At 40.7% G+C, this 18,313-nt stretch overlaps 1 protein-coding gene across 1 annotated transcript in view; it reads left to right on the plus strand.

The window, feature by feature from the left end:
- The window catches only part of dync1i2a (dynein, cytoplasmic 1, intermediate chain 2a), a 19,532-nt gene continuing 1,219 nt past the window's right edge, over positions 1–18,313 (plus strand). The window contains exons 1-16 of the mRNA XM_040149139.1: positions 1–137; positions 449–566; positions 2,152–2,266; positions 3,842–3,929; positions 5,060–5,119; positions 5,506–5,621; positions 10,140–10,226; positions 10,454–10,616; positions 10,717–10,816; positions 11,719–11,844; positions 13,581–13,727; positions 13,812–13,925; positions 14,478–14,611; positions 15,675–15,819; positions 17,863–18,003; positions 18,181–18,306. Of these exons, the coding sequence (XP_040005073.1) occupies positions 49–137; positions 449–566; positions 2,152–2,266; positions 3,842–3,929; positions 5,060–5,119; positions 5,506–5,621; positions 10,140–10,226; positions 10,454–10,616; positions 10,717–10,816; positions 11,719–11,844; positions 13,581–13,727; positions 13,812–13,925; positions 14,478–14,611; positions 15,675–15,819; positions 17,863–18,003; positions 18,181–18,306 (1,869 nt within the window). The 5' untranslated portion in view covers positions 1–48. The remainder of the gene's footprint in view (positions 138–448; positions 567–2,151; positions 2,267–3,841; positions 3,930–5,059; positions 5,120–5,505; positions 5,622–10,139; positions 10,227–10,453; positions 10,617–10,716; positions 10,817–11,718; positions 11,845–13,580; positions 13,728–13,811; positions 13,926–14,477; positions 14,612–15,674; positions 15,820–17,862; positions 18,004–18,180; positions 18,307–18,313) is intronic.

The following is an 18,313-nucleotide window of genomic DNA, read 5'->3' on the forward strand; positions in this document are numbered from 1 at the left end:
TTGCTAGTTGACAATGGCTGGTCAGCACGGCAGTGGTTTAAACAGAGCATGCAGCTGAGGGATCAAGTGCCTGTCTCCAAACAGTTAACACATTTGACTCATTCAGCAGCAGAGAAGACAGAAAACACTACTGGATGGTCAGTGAAACTATTTCCACTGCCAGGTGCAGCTGGGTAGATAGCTGTCTCCGTCGCTGTGCAAGGTGGTACTGAAGCTGAGAGCATCAGTTGTTCCATGGTTGGCTAATTTTAAAAGACTGCTTTCAACGCATTCCCTTTATTTTTCAGTGCACAACATAAACACAGGGAGGCCACTTAATGCTCGGCTTTTGTTTAATACACCTAAGACATAGAAACTAGAGAGGGGTCAGCTTAGAAATACAATCCTTTTTATTGTATTCTTAGCATAACACGAAGACAAACCAAAAAAATATGTTGTTTGTTTACAGCTGTGGCATCATGTCTGACAAGAACGAGCTGAAAGCAGAGCTTGAAAGGAAGAAGCAACGCTTGGCACAAATAAGAGAGGAAAAGAAAAGGAAGGAGGAGGAGCGCAAGAAGAAAGAGGTATGTGTAACATTTTGAAAATGTTTTGAATATTCACTGATACTGAATGCAAAAAGGAATATGGAGAATAAACACATTCAAAACCATTAATGGCTTAGTGTGAGTGAAAAATAATTCTTCAGTTCAAATGCTAATTTTCTTCCCACACTTAGTTCTTTTGAGTTTTGCTAGTCCAGATGCAGCAAGAAGTCGTTGATAGCCACTATTTTCATGTGTCAAATGCAGTTTAGAGTTTTAAGAAAACTTAAAAATGATGGTTATGTTGACAGACATACACAACACGTTCTAAGGCCTTTCAGAAAGACTTCTCAGAAAGTTGGCATATTGATCTTAGAAGTAGCCACATTGTTTTCAGATAAGTAGTTTATCTGTATTTGTTAGACTCTCTTGAATGAGATCTAGGTCAATTATTCAGATTGCATATTGAGATATAAAGTAATATTTTTTTTATTTGACATTCATGATTTTCTCAAGGATTTTAGATTGGTGCTATTAATTTAATGTATGTCTGTATTGTGTAGACAGTGCATTTCATATTGATGATTCCATATTGATTGATGAAAACAATTTTAGCAAGGGAAAATGTTTTTCAAGGATTTTGTTTTGTCAGTTGATTGACAGGAAGTAGAGTGTTTGAAAATTCTCAACTTGGGTATAATGTGATGATAACAAAACAATACTAACAAAATAAGATGATTATTTGTGTACTGTCATGTATTATCCAACTAGGTCCGTTTTTAAGTGTCTGTGAGTTGTTTGTCATAATGAGCCACAGTCATAGGTAGAATAAAGTCTCTACTCAGGGTAAGAAAATAAGCCCTGATATCTCTTGAGATCTCAAACTACAGAGACTTTGTGGGCTGATATTAGCAGGAATAATGTCATTGAGAGGAGAAAGCTTCTTAAAGCCTGTTCATTTTTTGATTTGTTCTGAAAATGGTAGAGAACAGCTATACCTCGAACAGAAGGGCATGGACAGATAATGAAACAAAGCTGTCATTTGTTCAGAGACATTTAATTCAGTCAGGCTTTTGGGTGTCGTCTTTTTCCGTAAATCGATTTTCTATATACTCAAAATTGTTACTGATGATCAGCTCATTAGTGCTTAACTTGGCATTTTCTGTTCTCTGACGCTAGTTAGGTTACATTTTAGCACTGTGCAATGAATGCAATTTAGTCAGTGAATTATTCAGAATTTGAGGATGTACAAAAGTCTCTGAGAGTTAGAAATCAGAAAACTGATGTTGTCAAAAAACGTTTTTAGCAAACTGTTTTACTAAAACTGTTTTTGTTTTTTTGATGTTTTTTAAGTTGGCTTCTTATTCGCTGTTATTGAATTTAGAAAGTCTTATTGGATATGTTTTTATTGAAACAATACAATAATTTGCTCTATTGATTGTGAGGGATTTTCTCATTTGCTCTCATCAAACCGAGATTTATCATTTTCGTCAGATAGTTGAATTGATCCTCTTCCCTAAAATGTATTGTTGGATAAAAATATGGTGCAGATGTTGACAATTTGTAGTTCTGTACACTATTTTGTCTGAGATTGCATTAATGGTTGATGTAATTGTTATGCTTCTAGGCAGACCAGTTGAAAGATGCTGCACTTCACCAGGAAGACTCTGACCTGGAGAAAAAAAGGCGTGAAGCTGATGCCCTGCTACAGAGTATGGGCATAACCCCAGAAGTTCCTGTTGGTATGTTTTATATTACCTGTTGGTGAATTGTACATACTTAGCTACTGTGATACCTGCTTTTAAAATCTATAACCGTAGAAAATAACAGGCATTTTAATATATTCTGTTTCATATATCCTCTTATACACCTGTTTTTAAGCCAAAACCGCTACAGTGGTTAATTTTCAGTACAGATGCATACACTCATTGCATTAGGACAGTTATGTATTTTTTTCAGCGTTTTGGCTCTTTGACTGGGGTTTGAGGGCATTCACATTCATACTGGGTGAACAGTGTAGGAAAAGTCCCCGGTTAAAGCAGAACAAAGCAGTAGAAAATGACCTAAAACATACAGATTTTTTATGGCCAAACAGTGGAATGTTCTTTTCTGGCCAACTCTGTCACATGATTCAAACCAACTGATCAGGTTAAAGGTCAGGCTGAAGGCAAAAAGCTCAGAAGCAAGTAGGAAGTCAAGTCATTGACTGCAATGTATGTGCAACCAGATGTTAAATTTAACTTAAGTGTGTGTTTACTTGTCCTGTTACTTTTCTGCTGCCTGTAATTGGGTTAACATATACAGCACATTACAGGAGACTCTAATTTTTATACTGTTCATCAGGTGTGGATGCAGACAACCATACATTAAAGCTGAAAGCCAACATTTTGACCCCATGGCCATTCTCATAAGGTTAAAAAATAACTGTCATTATAGTCATTATAGATTCAGAGTGCTCAAGTGCAGGGCCAAACAAAATGCCTGTCACTGTTTTTGACTGACAGATTTTACATATTAACCTTGAGATTTGTTACAGAAACTTCACAGAGTAAATGTCATGAAGACAAAATTAAACAGTGAGTCCAACTGGAAAGAGGCAAAAAATGTATTAGCAGTGTTCTTGCGAGTTTCACACATGTTGCTCATAGGAGCTTGCATAAATAACCTATAAAACAGTCTCACTTTAGATAGTAGCAGATTTCAGAAAAATGTCCATAAGCAACTGTACAATACAAGTGGGAATAGTGATAAAAGAAACAAGTATTTGTAAAATAATGCTAGTGTTCAGTTTACCGCATTTATTTTGCTTTACAGAGTCCATGCAGACCTGGATTTTTGGAGCACTGTCATGTTGCTAACAGCAGATGGCAGAAGAGGTCCATACTAAAATCTTTATAGGCCTCAGAAAACATGCAAACAAACTTGAAACAGAAGTGACAAAACATCATATTAATTGTGCATTTATCTAATAGTCTGTTTTACTTCTTAATGCATTTATTCACACTTTTATTTAATAAAGACAAAGCCAATATAATTTTTTCATGTAATGTGTCTTTCTCTGTATGGAATAATCTTTCCATATTGTATATTTGTTACTTACAGACTGATATGTATGTTTAACTTGCTTTGCTACTAATTTCAAGGGTTTACACACATGAAAACAGGCTCAGTAACATTTTAAACTTCCTTCCAAGATTTGATTTGTCCAGCATTTGAAACACCAAAGCTGCCACTGCAGCATGGATGCATTTGTACTCTGTTGTGAATAGCTCAGCGTCTTTACAATGTAACAGATGATTGTCTGTCTCACTATATAGTCCCTCCTCCCATGTCTCCAACTGCCAAATCGGCAGGCACGCCAAGTGAGGCAGGGAGCCAGGACTCTGATGGAGCCGTGGGACCCAGGTACACACAAACACACACTCACACACCCCTTAGCTAATGTTTGAATAAAAAAGATTTTCCCCACTTCCAGTACAGGATTTTAAAAGAGCCAAGGTCCTTATTTATAAGATTTAAGTTCTATTTATCCACTTAAGGCAAAATGTTTTAACACGTTGTACCTTACCGATCTTAAATCTCCTCAGACAGCTGTTTGTCCTCTTTTTGTGCTCATTTATGCTTATGCCAGCAAGCAAATGTTTTCAGTGTCCTTGTCGCAGCTTCTCAAGCCACGTAAATGAAAATATTGTTGTTCAGCAAACTAGTACTGAAGTATTTTTAAAAACTTACTTCAGGAGGTTTAGATCTGTTTATTTATTATTTTTTTTGTAAGCTTTGCATCACATTAAACTCTGGATAAAGGTTATGAATATATGTAAAGCCTTGTTATATTAAAAGCAACTGAGCTAAAACTTTTTACAAAGTCTCATACCATTAAAGTGAAAGATCACGAGTTTATACCAACTGAGTGCATGTTTATTTAATTTGTGTGCCGTTGAATTAGGACGTTCCTAAATTAACAATAAAACAGCAGGCTGCTGTGATGCCTGGGGGACTTCTTAACCCCTAATTAGAGCCCCTTCCCTGGGCTGAAATCCAAGCTCCCCCAGTGTCCCATCAGGCCCAGGGAGCTGTTCCCCCTACGTGTTGACTCATTTCCCTCACCAGCATGGCCATTTCCTACACACATGGAGGTCATGTTTTCTCCCTGAGGGTTTTCTCTCTCCTTCCCTCTCTGTCTACACAACACTCAGAGCCCTTGGTGTGACACAGTTCAGGCTGTATCAGCCCTGCAGGCTGCACATTACACCCTGTGTCATCCCACTCAGAGGACTTGTGTGTCCATGCATTTTAAGCAGATACATTCTTTCATCTCTGAGTGTTGTGTAGACACATTCAAGCTTGATTTGAGGAAAAAAGAAAAGAAAAGAAAACACAGTTTAAGAGTTTTGATAACATGCAAATTTGACTGATTTGTGACCTAGGATCCGATCAGCATGATGTGTGCCATAAAGCTAACTTTATTTCCTCTCTTCATTTATGCTTGCCTGTCTCTCTCACTAATGCCGCCTTGTTGCTGTGACACTAACCAGGAATCTGCACTGGGACTCTGACCCGTCCACCCTTCAACTTCACTCTGATTCTGAGCTGGGGTACTGGACACTCTCTTCTCTTCTTTCCTGGTCATTTTCCCTTCTCTCAATCTATGGCATGATTACTTTGTTTTTCAAAGTCATTATTCAGTTACTGCAGTCCAGGAAAACAGTCAAGACGTGCATGCAAGTGTGGTCAGACAAAACCTTTTAATGAATTCACACTAGTTGCTAAATTAATCTGAAGTCTTTGCCATCCCCATGAAACACTCATTTACTTACTTTGATCAGCACAAGAGTCCACTCGCAAGGAGGTGAGAATTGTTTCAAAAACAGATGAGAACGGTGATAGCAATAGCACTGTTTTGTTTGTTTTATTTTCTTGTTAAAGTCATTACCATTTTTTAGTGATGTTGTGCAAAGTTTGAGTTGTTTTGTGCTTTTAGGCGAGGAACTCCAAAACTGGGAATGGCCAAAGTCACACAAGTAGACTTCCCTCCACGCGAAACTGTTTCCTACACAAAAGAGACCCAGACACCTGTCATGACCCAGCAAAAAGAAGGTGATGTCACATAATGTTGTACAGCTTAACCTTGAAAAACACTGACAAAGGTTGTGTGTGCATTTTGATGCATTGAGGATTTAATGTGACAGGGGGTATTGTGGGCTATATGAGTGTACAAGTGTACAAGTAGGAACCGGAATGACCGGAAATGAACAACAAGTGGAAGAGATTTGATTTAACCAAGCACTGAGATGAAAGTAAAGGAAAAATGAGGCCCAGGAAACATAAGAAGTCGGTGCAGAGATTAAATTCAGACAACCTCTGCTTCTCTGAGCCTCACATGCAGCTCTACAACCAACTCCACTTTGGTATAATTAATGAGCAAGATGAGAAAAGCAGTGACAGGAAGGAGAAATGCGATTGGAGGGGAAGATATGAAGCACCATGCATACGACTTCTTACTACCTCTGAAGCATGTCGATATGTATGTAATCGCTGCACTGAAGCTTTCATGTGGTTGGACAAAGAGAATATTTGGGCTACTACTAACATCCACATGTTGAACACATGTTCCATAAAATATGCAATATTTGGGGGTGTGCGGCTTGTTCAGGATTGATTAATGTAACAGATGGTGAATAATACGCTTGACTGAAATCCCGATTAGGATTTTTGTTTTATGTGCCCCCCAAAGAGGTATCAGAAGTAGTCACAGAACTGACAATACCTCAAATTACAGCTACTGGAATGAGTCTGTCTTTTTAGCTGTTTTCTCAATTTATTTGCATCAGCTAACACATCTTTTTTTAAGCATCCTTGAAAGCCTAGTTAGGATTTTTAAACAGCGTACTGATTGTTGGTTGCTGTCCGATCATGTGATGTGTAGAAAATTCTGAGGGGGCATGCAGCGTGCGTAAGATAAAATTGTGTGATTTTGTGGAAAACGATGAGCAGAACTAGTGAAGGATGAAGAGCGTCCCTCTGTTCCTCGTCGCTCTTTACTCTGGACTCTACTGGGCATTGTAAAGATGTGTTAAACAACTATGGTTTCTGCCAGCTGTTCAACACGAGGCCCCCTTCCCCTCTCTGCCACTATGTAATCATTTCATCAACTCCTTCGCTTCCCTGTCTTCTCCGTTCACCGAACAGGCACATAACAAAACACACTCAGTGACATTGTGCATTTTCACACCATCACTTCCGGCACTCGATGAGAAGGCCTCCCCCTCCCAGCTTGCTCCCCTCGGCGCATTTTTGATGTGTGGGGTGGCGTCAGGCCTTTTCTGTGATTGAGCGATTTATCATGTTGTCAAAAGGAGGCAACGGCGCAGCACTCTCAAGGTCAGCAGGCGGTGGCATTAGAGGGAGCGGCGGCCGTCCCCCGGCTGCTGCAAACTGAAGGTTCCCACAATGTCTGCAAGACATCTCGGAGAAAGGAGAAAAAGATTTAAGATTTTTAACATCACCTCCCCATTGACCTCAAAGAAAGACCCCCTGAACGGTCAAGGAGAATGCATTTTCATTTTTATATCATTTGTTTGTTCGGAATGGGGACAGTAGTGCATCATTGTAGCACCAAAGAAGTAATGGACAGTGCTTATTAGCCTAGTGTGCCCAGAAATCTCATATTAGATGCCTATGACTGTATAAAGATGACTTCCATATTGGTATTTATTTGCCTCATGTCAATTTATCCAAGTTTGTGACCTTTGGATGACATGGATGCATTTTTTTTTCTGTATAGTTTGTGAAAAGTCATTGATTTAAACCATCAGATTGGTGAATTTCTTTGGTGCCGCTGCAGAATTCCCAAATGCACTAGTAGGTAATATGCAGCATCAGTATGCACTCCTCAACAAGAGGCTGTAATTATGGAGTAAGATATTGTTGGAGGTTGAGGGGGGCTGAGGGGTGGGTGTGTGGAGTGGTTGGTCTGGTACATCGTTTAAAAAGGCTTGTTAGGAATAAGTATGCAGAGCAGTTTAGTAAATCTAATATTTAATTGAATGTGATTGTTTTAGTCACTCTGAATTCAGAGCCAGGTTAAAACTTAAGCTCTTATGGCCTTCTTGTTTCAAGTGCCATTTGTAATTGTGGTCAGCTTTTGTGCACTTGATGATTAGTACTGTTAGATATCTATTGTATCCCTCCGTCATACAGCAGCAAATAATTTTGAGTAAAAAATTTTGTATTTTCAGTTTTTTTTTCTTCAGTGTATAGTTATATAGGTTCGGTTTTTACACCTGTATGATTTGGTTTTTGTTTTCAGTTTCATTTAACAAGAGTGTGGGTTTGTATGTTATGTGTGAGTCTTGCGGTTTCTGCTTACCATCGGCGAGTTTGTGATCTTTACACCTCAGTGTCATGAGTGATGCATGTAACCACTTTTGGTAAAGAGTTGAAGATTTTTGAAAACAACGGACTGTTTCACAGATGACTAAACAGTGTTATCAGCTTGACAAAATCTGACTGCTGATGTCTTTGTTTTCATTTGCCTTGCAGCAGTTTTAAATTTTGCTGCACTACTACACATACCCACAGATGCTGACATTGTACGACTTGGAAAAGATTGATCGCAATTTTGAAACCTGGTGCCACAAGTACTCTATTTTAGGAAACGAAAAATGACTGCACTTGTTTGTTTTATTTTGTCTATACACTGGTAGAGTTTTGTCTTCTGTGGTTCCATTATTGGCCTTTATATGGCAGAGAAAAACCATGTTGCACGTGGTGAAGTCAGACCCTTGTTCTATCAGGACATATAGAAAGTGGAAGACACCTGCAGCGGAGAGCAAAGGTCATTTAGTTTTATAGTTGTACATCACTTGCCGCATGCTGTGTTTGCATTAATGTATTGTCCTTTGACTAAGACCTATGATTACCCCCTCCCTGTCCAGCTCCCCCGTCCAGCTCCCCCCTAGAAAAGCTTTTATTTCTTAAGTGGTACAAAAGCCATAATTGGGCCGGCTTTGAGAGGAGGTGTCAGTGTATGGGACATCGGTGATTTGGGTGAATTCTGTTAAATGCAACCCCCACCCCCCCACCACCCTTTTCCTCCACCACCCACCCTCACTAGGCGCTGCTGCCCCCCATACACATCCCCAGCGGGGTCACCAGGATCACTAGCTTTTCTCCAAATGGCCATTTTGGCTGGCAGGTGCATTATACCCTTTATTTTCAGATTGTCTATCCGCTCCTAATGCCTGGCAGGTTGATTGCTCTGGCTGCCTCACCACGGAAAGGGCTGACGAGCACGGCTGGGACTAGCTGAAAGACAGTGATTACTGTTTTCCTTTAAGCCTGATTGAGGCCCTTGAAAGGAAAGATTTTATCCTTCTCCTGTTGGTTCCAGAGTATGGCCTTACATTGAAATGGCTTGTGTCATCAACCTAGTTCTGTAAACTCATCAGTGCACCCAATAACCCTTCTTCCCCAAACCTCCATCTGAGAAAGGGGGATAAATCACTTTATGGATAAAGTGACAGATGACATTATCATTTAGATTATCTCAGTAGGAAGGAAATTCAGGCATGTGGTGCTGTCATCCTAGATTAACTATGAGATTCATACCAAGATAAACGTCTGAAGGAACCAAATGAGTATTTCCCCTAGCCTCATGAATCTGTTTTGTCCTGTTTTTGCTTCTATTTTTTACATTGAAAGCATAAGTTATATACGTTCTCTAAGAGATGTGTTTTGAAAAAGCACGTTCAACTCCTTTGAGGTAGAACCGGTGTGCAGTTTGCCAGCTGGTCTGGCCTGTATTTTGTTGTACATTCTCTGAGGTTGAATAGGCGTTGCAGGACCTCCTGCTAGGATGGTAATTGCATAGGCTTGCCGTTCAGGAAGAAGCTTGTCTCGGGGCAATCAGGCGGAAAACCACTGTGCCATCCCTGTGCCACCTCTGAAGAGCACCAGACAATCCCAGCATCACCATCTGCTTTTGCACCATGCCGTCATCTGGCCAGACCAGTGGGACGGGCTCGGGCAGCTGCTCCACACCCTCTGCCCCGCTGCCCCATGGCCTAGAAGGGGGCAACCTGCTACTGGGACACAGAGGCAACAGCTACACTGACAGCTCGACTCTCTATTGAATGACTAGAGTCTCATTAACAGTTGGGAAAGACAGGGGTCCCTATGACAACAAGACACCCGCTGCGCTGTGTCCCTTGAACACAAATGACAAACTTCCCTGCTTTAGAGGAGCAGGTTCTTTTTGAAAGGCAACATTGTGCCTACAAACCAAACAAATCCAAGGCAAAGATACAAAATCAGTCTATTGCCGTGCCCATAGTCACTGGCTGAAGCTGTTATTGAAAGAATAAAATAATAGAGGTGGAAGAGGTATGGAGCGTCTGTATGGAGGCATGATCGTCTGTTTTGGGAAAGTTGTTATTTTGAATTTGGTTTTATTCTCTGCTTACGTTTAAAGTTTTAACAAAATTGATATCATAAACAAAATGATTTACAATTTCTTGCATAGAAATACTGTATATTGATTCAGACACATAGTTTAAACAAGCTTGCCCCAGTGTATTTTCCACTGTTTAACAGGCTTCACTTTTTGATCAACAGAGGAAGAAGAAGAGGAAGAAATTGCCCCTCCTCAACCAGTAGTCGAGACTCCCACTGAGAAACCGGACCAGAAAGAGGAGGAGGAAGGTACTTAACTACCAGTGATCATGTATAATTGACATACTCCGCTTGAACTGAGCCAATTCAGTTCTTCTAGGAATTTTACACATTCATCTATAATAGTTAATGCAAAGTGCGAAGAGGTTTCAATTCCTGTAAAACAGTGCATCACATTCCATATCATAATGGCTATGAGCAGCCGATATCTTCACTACATTTCACTGTTTTTTGTTTTGTTTTTTTTAACTTTACAGCACCCCCCCACGAGCTAACAGAGGAGGAAAAACTCCAGATCCTGCACTCGGAGGAGTTTGTGAACTTCTTTGACCACAGCACTCGCATTATTGAGCGGGCTCTATCAGAGCATGTGGACCTCTTCTTTGACTACAGTGGCCGTGACCTGCAGGAGAAGGAGGGGTAATAATTGGACAGCTAGTTTTATAAAAAAAAACAACAACTTGTAATTGGTTTTTGAAGAAGTGTTTTTACTGATTTGTTGTTCTTTGTTTTCCCCCAGTGAAATCCAGGCCGGAGCAAAGCTCTCTCTCAACAGGCAGTTCATGGATGAGCGCTGGTCCAAACATCGTGTTGTCACCTGCCTCGACTGGTCCCCCCAGGTCATTTTCTTTTTACAGCTCTCTCATAATTAAACCAACAGTTTAACACAGGCATTTCACAGGACACTGTTTAGAAAATGTTTGCAATTATCAAAATGTCAATCCTAACAATGAAGTTGTTGTGTTTTTTGTGCTAAAATGGAAGTAATATGTGCACAAGTGTTGCTAAATGGCTGTTAAAACAACTTGGCTTTGCACAGCCCTAATGTTTTATGATTACATAGCTTGAGTTTGACAGCATTTACTTTTAGCGACAAGTCCCTCAGGAAAAGTAAGTTATGTCCCACACAAATTGTCACTTAGTCAGAGGCCATAATGATTTGTTTCCTCTGGTGTCCAAGGTCATTTAATGCAGGATTCTGCAATGACTTTTGACAGTGATTGAACACCGATCTTTGTTCACAGTATTCACTTGCTCAGAGCGATATCCACACCCTTGTGATTTGAAATGATGTATTTACAAACTGTAAATCTCAGATCAAGTATTAGAAGTAGTGGAGGTTAATGGTTAATTTACAACTGGATAATGTTTCTGTATTCATTCTCTGCACTTCAGCCGGCTTAAATTTTAGAAGACTCAATGAGCTGCTCTGTTTTAGTCTACTGCTGTGTGTTCTGAGTGCCTTCAGAACTCTAACGTTTGGTTAAAATAACGAAAGGAAAGAAAAGCCTATTTTACCAAAGTTTTTAGGGGGTTGGGCGACTTAAACTAGCCATAAATCTTGAGGAAAGGGTTACTCATTCTTTAAGGCATTCAGCAGCACCACACAGGGCAAGCGAGGCTTGTCAACATGGAGCCAAGCCTGGGGGGTATGTCTGCCTCCCCCTGACATTCATTTGGCTTGATTTTTTTTTTTTTTTTTTTCTTTTTCTTTTTCTCTTTCTTTTTTTCCTGTCACCAGTATCCTGAACTCCTGGTTGCCTCATACAACAACAACGAGGAGGCTCCTCATGAGCCAGATGGCGTGGCGTTGGTGTGGAACATGAAGTACAAGAAGGCTACACCGGAGTACGTCTTCCATTGTCAGGTACCTAAATCAGAGCTTCTCTACTTCGTCCTCTCCCCTCGTCCTCACGGGTGGCTGAAGCGTGGAACACCGCCAACCAACCCTTGCTTGCTCACCCTCTCTCCTCCCTCCTAAGCCCCTACACCGCTCACCCCTCCTGCATTCATCCACACTGTGAGTTCACCGTGCTGGCATCCACCTCCACCACATCTATCCACAAGCACATGTTCGTGAGGCGCCGGAGAAGACCTGTGGTGCAGGACTCGAATGGAATCCAAGCACTGCAGAAGGATTAAGTGTGTGGGGCAGGGCTGGTTATCATGTGCATCTAAACAAGGGCCCTGTGTTCAGACAAGCTAGCAGGGAGAGCAGCAGAGCTCCTCCGCTCTGCCTAGCCTTATTATAATGCCTGCCCTGAGGCTCTTTCACCAAGACGAGTTGAGTAGAACCACATGTTGTTGCCTCCAGAGCGGATGTAGATGCAGGCGTACTGCTGAGATGAATGAAACTGAACAGAAGTGTGAATGCAATTTTCTACGTGCTTCCAAGTCAAAAAATGAGATTTTCCTCATCAATTCATCACAATTTTGAAAAATAGTGAGTTAAGATTGTGGTAGTTAGTAGTTGGTGCTCGTAGGCACCTGAGAACCAGTAATAAAATTCATGAATGAAGTTATAATCCAAATATAAATAAAAAAACCTGTTGACCAGCTTGAGATTTGTTTCACTTACACAGTAAGAACTCAGGCATGAATGATGAAAGGGGTTTGGTTGAGTTCTGCGAAAGAGGGAACATGCACAGAACAGTTCTTTAACTTTGAGATGAAGTAGGAAAACAGCAGATTCTTGATTGATATAAAACTTTTCAGTATTTTGCAGCCAGACACTGATTTAATACAGTTCGGCCTTGTGGTCAGTTACCTCAGTGGAAAATAGAGTTGTTATTATTGGAGATATTTTGACCCGTAGAGTTGTTTCCATTCATTTTCATAAAAAAAAAAAAAATGTGAAATTCTTTAGTGCTCTAAGTAATGATTATTTTCATCATTGGTCAATCTGGCAATTATTTTCTAAATGTTTTTGCTGTTTGGTCCATAAGATGATAGAAAATCACAGATCAGTTTTCGAGAGCCAAGCTGATGTCTTCAAATGTTTTGTTTTGTCCAAACACCAATAAAAAAAACCCCAAAATACTCAGTTTACAATGATACAAACCAGAAATATGCTGCAAATCCTCAAACCGGAGAAGCTGAAAAAAGGAGATTTTTGCTTAAAAAATGAGACGATTATCAATTATTTTCTGTTAATCTTTAATTGACTAATATTTTACCTCTAAAATTCTTACATTGTTGAAAAAATGTTTGTACTAGTTTGTGCAAATGTAATGACAGTTATTACTGTAAATTAGTTTAATTAGTTTTTGTAATTATTTTTTACACAAAATAAATATCATGATGAACTTTGTATAATGTCAAAAGGATTTAAAAGATTGAGAGGTTTTTAAGCCACACTGACCGGCACTGTCACAAAGATTTTGCAATACTGAGCTGGGAATGTTCATTCTTGTTCTTGAAGATAGACATGTGTGTCATAGGTATGGATGCCTTTCTTTTTTTTTTTCTTTTTTTGATTGGATGCGGCGTGATGGCACACGACTCGACACTTGTCACCAGGCTGTGTCACTATAAACATGCACTTTTTCATCACCAGAGAAGCTAAATATTGTCCCTTTCTCCCCTTTTTCCTCTTTTCGACAGTCTGCTGTTATGTCGGCTGCGTTTGCCAAGTTCCACCCTAACGTTGTGGTGGGGGGCACTTATTCAGGGCAGATTGTACTGTGGGACAACAGGAGCAACAAGAGGACCCCGGTGCAGAGGACTCCCCTCTCTGCAGCAGCACATACGGTACAGTTAACAACTGACAGAGTGGGATCGTACTTGATTTAAATACAGCAGAAGACTAAAATTTCTCCGTCATTCTTGTTGCAGCACCCGGTTTACTGTGTGAATGTGGTTGGCACCCAGAACGCCCACAACCTGATTAGCATCTCCACTGATGGAAAGATGTGCTCCTGGAGTCTAGACATGCTTTCACAGCCACAGGTAACATATATACTGTATGTGTGTGGTTTTTTTTAGTTATGGTTGGTCTATGGTGGAGTATTTTTGAATTGCATAAACAGTTCAGGATTAAAGATTTAACCATGAAGTTTAATTGCTACGTTAATAATTCATCACATTTTAAGGAGCGGAGCTTAGTTTTCACATTTTGTGTACTTTCTGTCTCCGCAGTTTCACATTCCACACACTTCCTGTCCCTCCCATTGATTCTAAATGTCAAACATTTTGGCCGGACTCCTTCATTTTAGCATTCCAGTTTGGTATTTCCCCCAGCTTTACCCTTATTTCTTCTAAAACTCATTTTTCTCTTTCAAGGAAATTAACTTTGCTAGCTGTGTCATTTCATCCGTGCTGCCAAGACCCCGATGTCAAACGTCGTTGTTTTTTTTTTATAAAGTTCTAGTTAAATTTAGATTATGCATAATAAAGTGTCAAGTGATTTTTATAGGTTGTGCTTGGCAGTGTGTGTTTTAACAGAAAGCCTGAGCAGGGAGCTTGTTATGGATGTTGTTCCATGTTCCCCCTCCTCCACAGGACAGCATGGAGCTGGTGTTTAAGCAGTCCAAAGCTGTAGCTGTCACCTCCATGTCTTTCCCCCTCGGTGATGTCAACAATTTCGTGGTGGGCAGCGAGGACGGCTCCGTCTACATGTCGTGTCGTCATGGAAGGTGTGTTCATAAGCAACCTCGGTCCCCGGCGTCCACCCGAAAACAGCCAGGAAACTAAGGCGGCTTGTTAGGCCCACCTAGGACCATGTGTCAAATAAATATGGCCCACTCACTTCCCAGTGCAACGCAAATCCAACACTTGATCTCCCGCCGTTTGAGGTTTCACTCCTGCCCAGTCATCCTGTTTTTCTTTTCCGCTTGTCAGTTGTGTTTGTAAAGGTCGTTCAACATAAACAGGGCACACATGCAGGGGAAACAAATCATTTTTTCCTGTCCTTTTTTTTTTCCTTTTTTCTTTGTATGTCTCTCTGGGTGAGAGAGTTTGTTTACAGTCGGTCGTCCCGGGGAGAATTAAATCTGCAGTTCATCCCACAATGTTCTCATTTAAGAGACTGGGGTTCCTCTCACAGTGGATGGTCCTCAGCAGAGAAATGAGGCTTTAATCATAGCCGCCACTGAGTAGCGTGTTAGCTCCACACTAAATGTCCTGCAGTATGCCCAGACACCGCAGAGAGGGGATAGCTGCTAGGTTTTGCACAGCAGAATCACCTCTTTAATTGGAGGAATAATTTTCCACCTCATTTACAATGGTATGATACTCTCATCGCAGTTAATAATGCATAAGCATCACTCATGCTGAGTATTTACCTCTCTACGTTAATTATCAGAGCCTCAGTTGGGTAACAGCTCTGCAACACGTGGTTGAGGGGTTGCGTGCTCTTTCGCCACCCTGCTGGTAAATCACATGATATAAGTAAATGATTAATGTGAATACATCAAGCAGAGGTCCGTTTGCCTGTTGCTTTCTTACTTGCTTAATGTAATGCCCTGACGATTTAAAAAAAAAAAAAAAAAAAACAGGAGTACAAACTGCTAATCCTTTAAATTATCATTGTTTGAATATACATTTCTGCACTTTGTATGAAGGGAACAAACACCGTTACAACTGAATGTCATTACTCGACATTGCTGCTTTTAAAAATTTAATTTGTCATGCTCAATTTAATCTGTCAGTACGTTTGCACTTTACCCCCACCCACCACTTCATCTGTGTGCTCCACAGCAAAGCGGGCATCAGTGAGATGTTTGAGGGCCACCATGGGCCCATCACAGGGATCCACTGCCACACAGCTGCAGGGCCCCTGGACTTTTCCCACCTGTTTGTTACCTCCTCTTTCGACTGGACTGTCAAGCTTTGGAGCACCAAGGTACTAGAGAGGGCACAGTGAGACTTGAGAGAGGGTCCAAGAAAAGCTTAATTATCTTGTATGGTTGAAAAGACTCCGCTGTGTGTAGGAAAAGTTCAACATAATCATGTTTTTATGTTGGTTCGCAAGTCACATTCTTTAGTTAGAAGGGTATTGATTAAAATGTAAGACTGACATCCTGACACCCAGAAGAATTACCGAACTGAATCCTGTTTAGCCAAAAGTAGTTTCTCTCATTTTACAAGGCTTAACAATGTTCGCGGCTCTGTAAGACTGTAATTCTCATTGGAAAGAACCAACAGGTAAAAGTTGAGGTCCAAAGTTTTTTTATCCTTAGCAGCTGTAAAATAAAAATAAAAAACTGTCAAGAGGGTGGTGGCAAATTAGTGTGTTGCTGTTTGGTTATTCGCCAATAGCGATATAAGCTCATACTGCCTGCACTCCATTTAAGTAGGTTTACGTGCCCTTTCTGCTATGGAGTACAGCCACTGGTAACATACTGATCTTCAGCATTGTTTAAGCCACGTTTATCATTTTAGTTTAGCAAAGACTAACACAACAGGTGATGGGAATGCCATTTGTTTTGCAGGTATTTACATCCACTATGGAACACGAGCTGTGTGCCAGTCCATTAAATACTTCTTAAGACACTCTGGACCAAAGTGGTGGATCGGTTAACTGACCCACCCTTAGAGCTTCATGACTAACGTGGCTAACAATTAGGCAGCTTGACAGGGATGAAGAAACAGTGTTCTTTAAAAAAAAAAAAAAACAGGAGTACAAACTGCTAATCCTTTAAATTATCATTGTTTGAATATACATTTCTGCACTTTGTATGAAGGGAACAAACACGTTACAACTGAATGTCATTACTCGACATTGCTGCTTTTAAAAATTTAATTTGTCATGCTCAATTTAATCTGTCAGTACGTTTGCACTTTACCCCCACCCACCACTTCATCTGTGTGCTCCACAGCAAAGCGGGCATCAGTGAGATGTTTGAGGGCCACCATGGGCCCATCACAGGGATCCACTGCCACACAGCTGCAGGGCCCCTGGACTTTTCCCACCTGTTTGTTACCTCCTCTTTCGACTGGACTGTCAAGCTTTGGAGCACCAAGGTACTAGAGAGGGCACAGTGAGACTTGAGAGAGGGTCCAAGAAAAGCTTAATTATCTTGTATGGTTGAAAAGACTCCGCTGTGTGTAGGAAAAGTTCAGCATAATCATGTTTTTATGTTGGTTCGCAAGTCACATTCTTCAGTTAGAAGGGTATTGATTAAAATGTAAGACTGACATCCTGACACCCAGAAGAATCACCGAACTGAATCCTGTTTAGCCAAAAGCAGTTTCTCTCATTTTACAAGGCTTAACAATGTTCGCGGCTCTGTAAGACTGTAATTCTCATTGGAAAGAACCAACAGGTAAAAGTTGAGGTCCAAAGTTTTTTTTATCCTTAGCAGCTGTAAAATAAAAATAAAAAACTGTCAAGAGGGTGGTGGCAAATTAGTGTGTTGCTGTTTGGTTATTCGCCAATAGCGATATAAGCTCATACTGCCTGCACTCCATTTAAGTAGGTTTACGTGCCCTTTCTGCTATGGAGTACAGCCACTGGTAACATACTGATCTTCAGCATTGTTTAAGCCACGTTTATCATTTTAGTTTAGCAAAGACTAACACAACAGGTGATGGGAATGCCATTTGTTTTGCAGGTATTTACATCCACTATGGAACACGAGCTGTGTGCCAGTCCATTAAATACTTCTTAAGACACTCTGGACCAAAGTGGTGGATCGGTTAACTGACCCACCCTTAGAGCTTCATGACTAACGTGGCTAACAATTAGGCAGCTTGACAGGGATGAAGAAACAGTGTTCTTTAAAAAAAAAAAAAATGCTGCAACCTGAAAAATTATAAAATTTTGTATTCATGAATCGATACACATATAGGCACCTAATATAGCAGAGACCTTAGCCCTTTGAAATAAATTGATTAAAATAATGGTTTTCTTAATCCCCCCCCCCAAAAAAAAACCTTTCCACAGAACAACAAGCCTCTGTACTCGTTTGAAGATAACTCGGATTACGTGTATGATGTCATGTGGTCTCCGAGTCACCCTGCTCTGTTTGCTTGTGTGGATGGAGTTGGACATCTGGACCTGTGGAACCTCAACAATGACACCGAGGTACTGTAGTCTACTCAAAGTATTCACTTTTCCTGCTACCCCTTGGAAGGAGAACAAGAATTTTGTGTATCTAGTAAGAGAGCCACACTGAAATCTTAATTCGACATGATCTGCTTCAGAGTTGGCAGAGCATGTTCCCACTCCTCTGATATTTATTCTGCGGTGTCATTGTTTTAGGTCCCCACTGCCAGCATCACAGTGGAGGGTAACCCAGCCCTCAACAGGGTCAGATGGGCTCATTCTGGCAGAGAAATTGCTGTGGGAGACTCTGATGGACGAATTCTTGTGTATGACGTTGGAGAGGTGAGCA

The sequence above is a fragment of the Xiphias gladius genome, chromosome 16 (assembly GCF_016859285.1).
Source record: "Xiphias gladius isolate SHS-SW01 ecotype Sanya breed wild chromosome 16, ASM1685928v1, whole genome shotgun sequence".
Taxonomy (NCBI): domain Eukaryota; kingdom Metazoa; phylum Chordata; class Actinopteri; order Istiophoriformes; family Xiphiidae; genus Xiphias; species Xiphias gladius.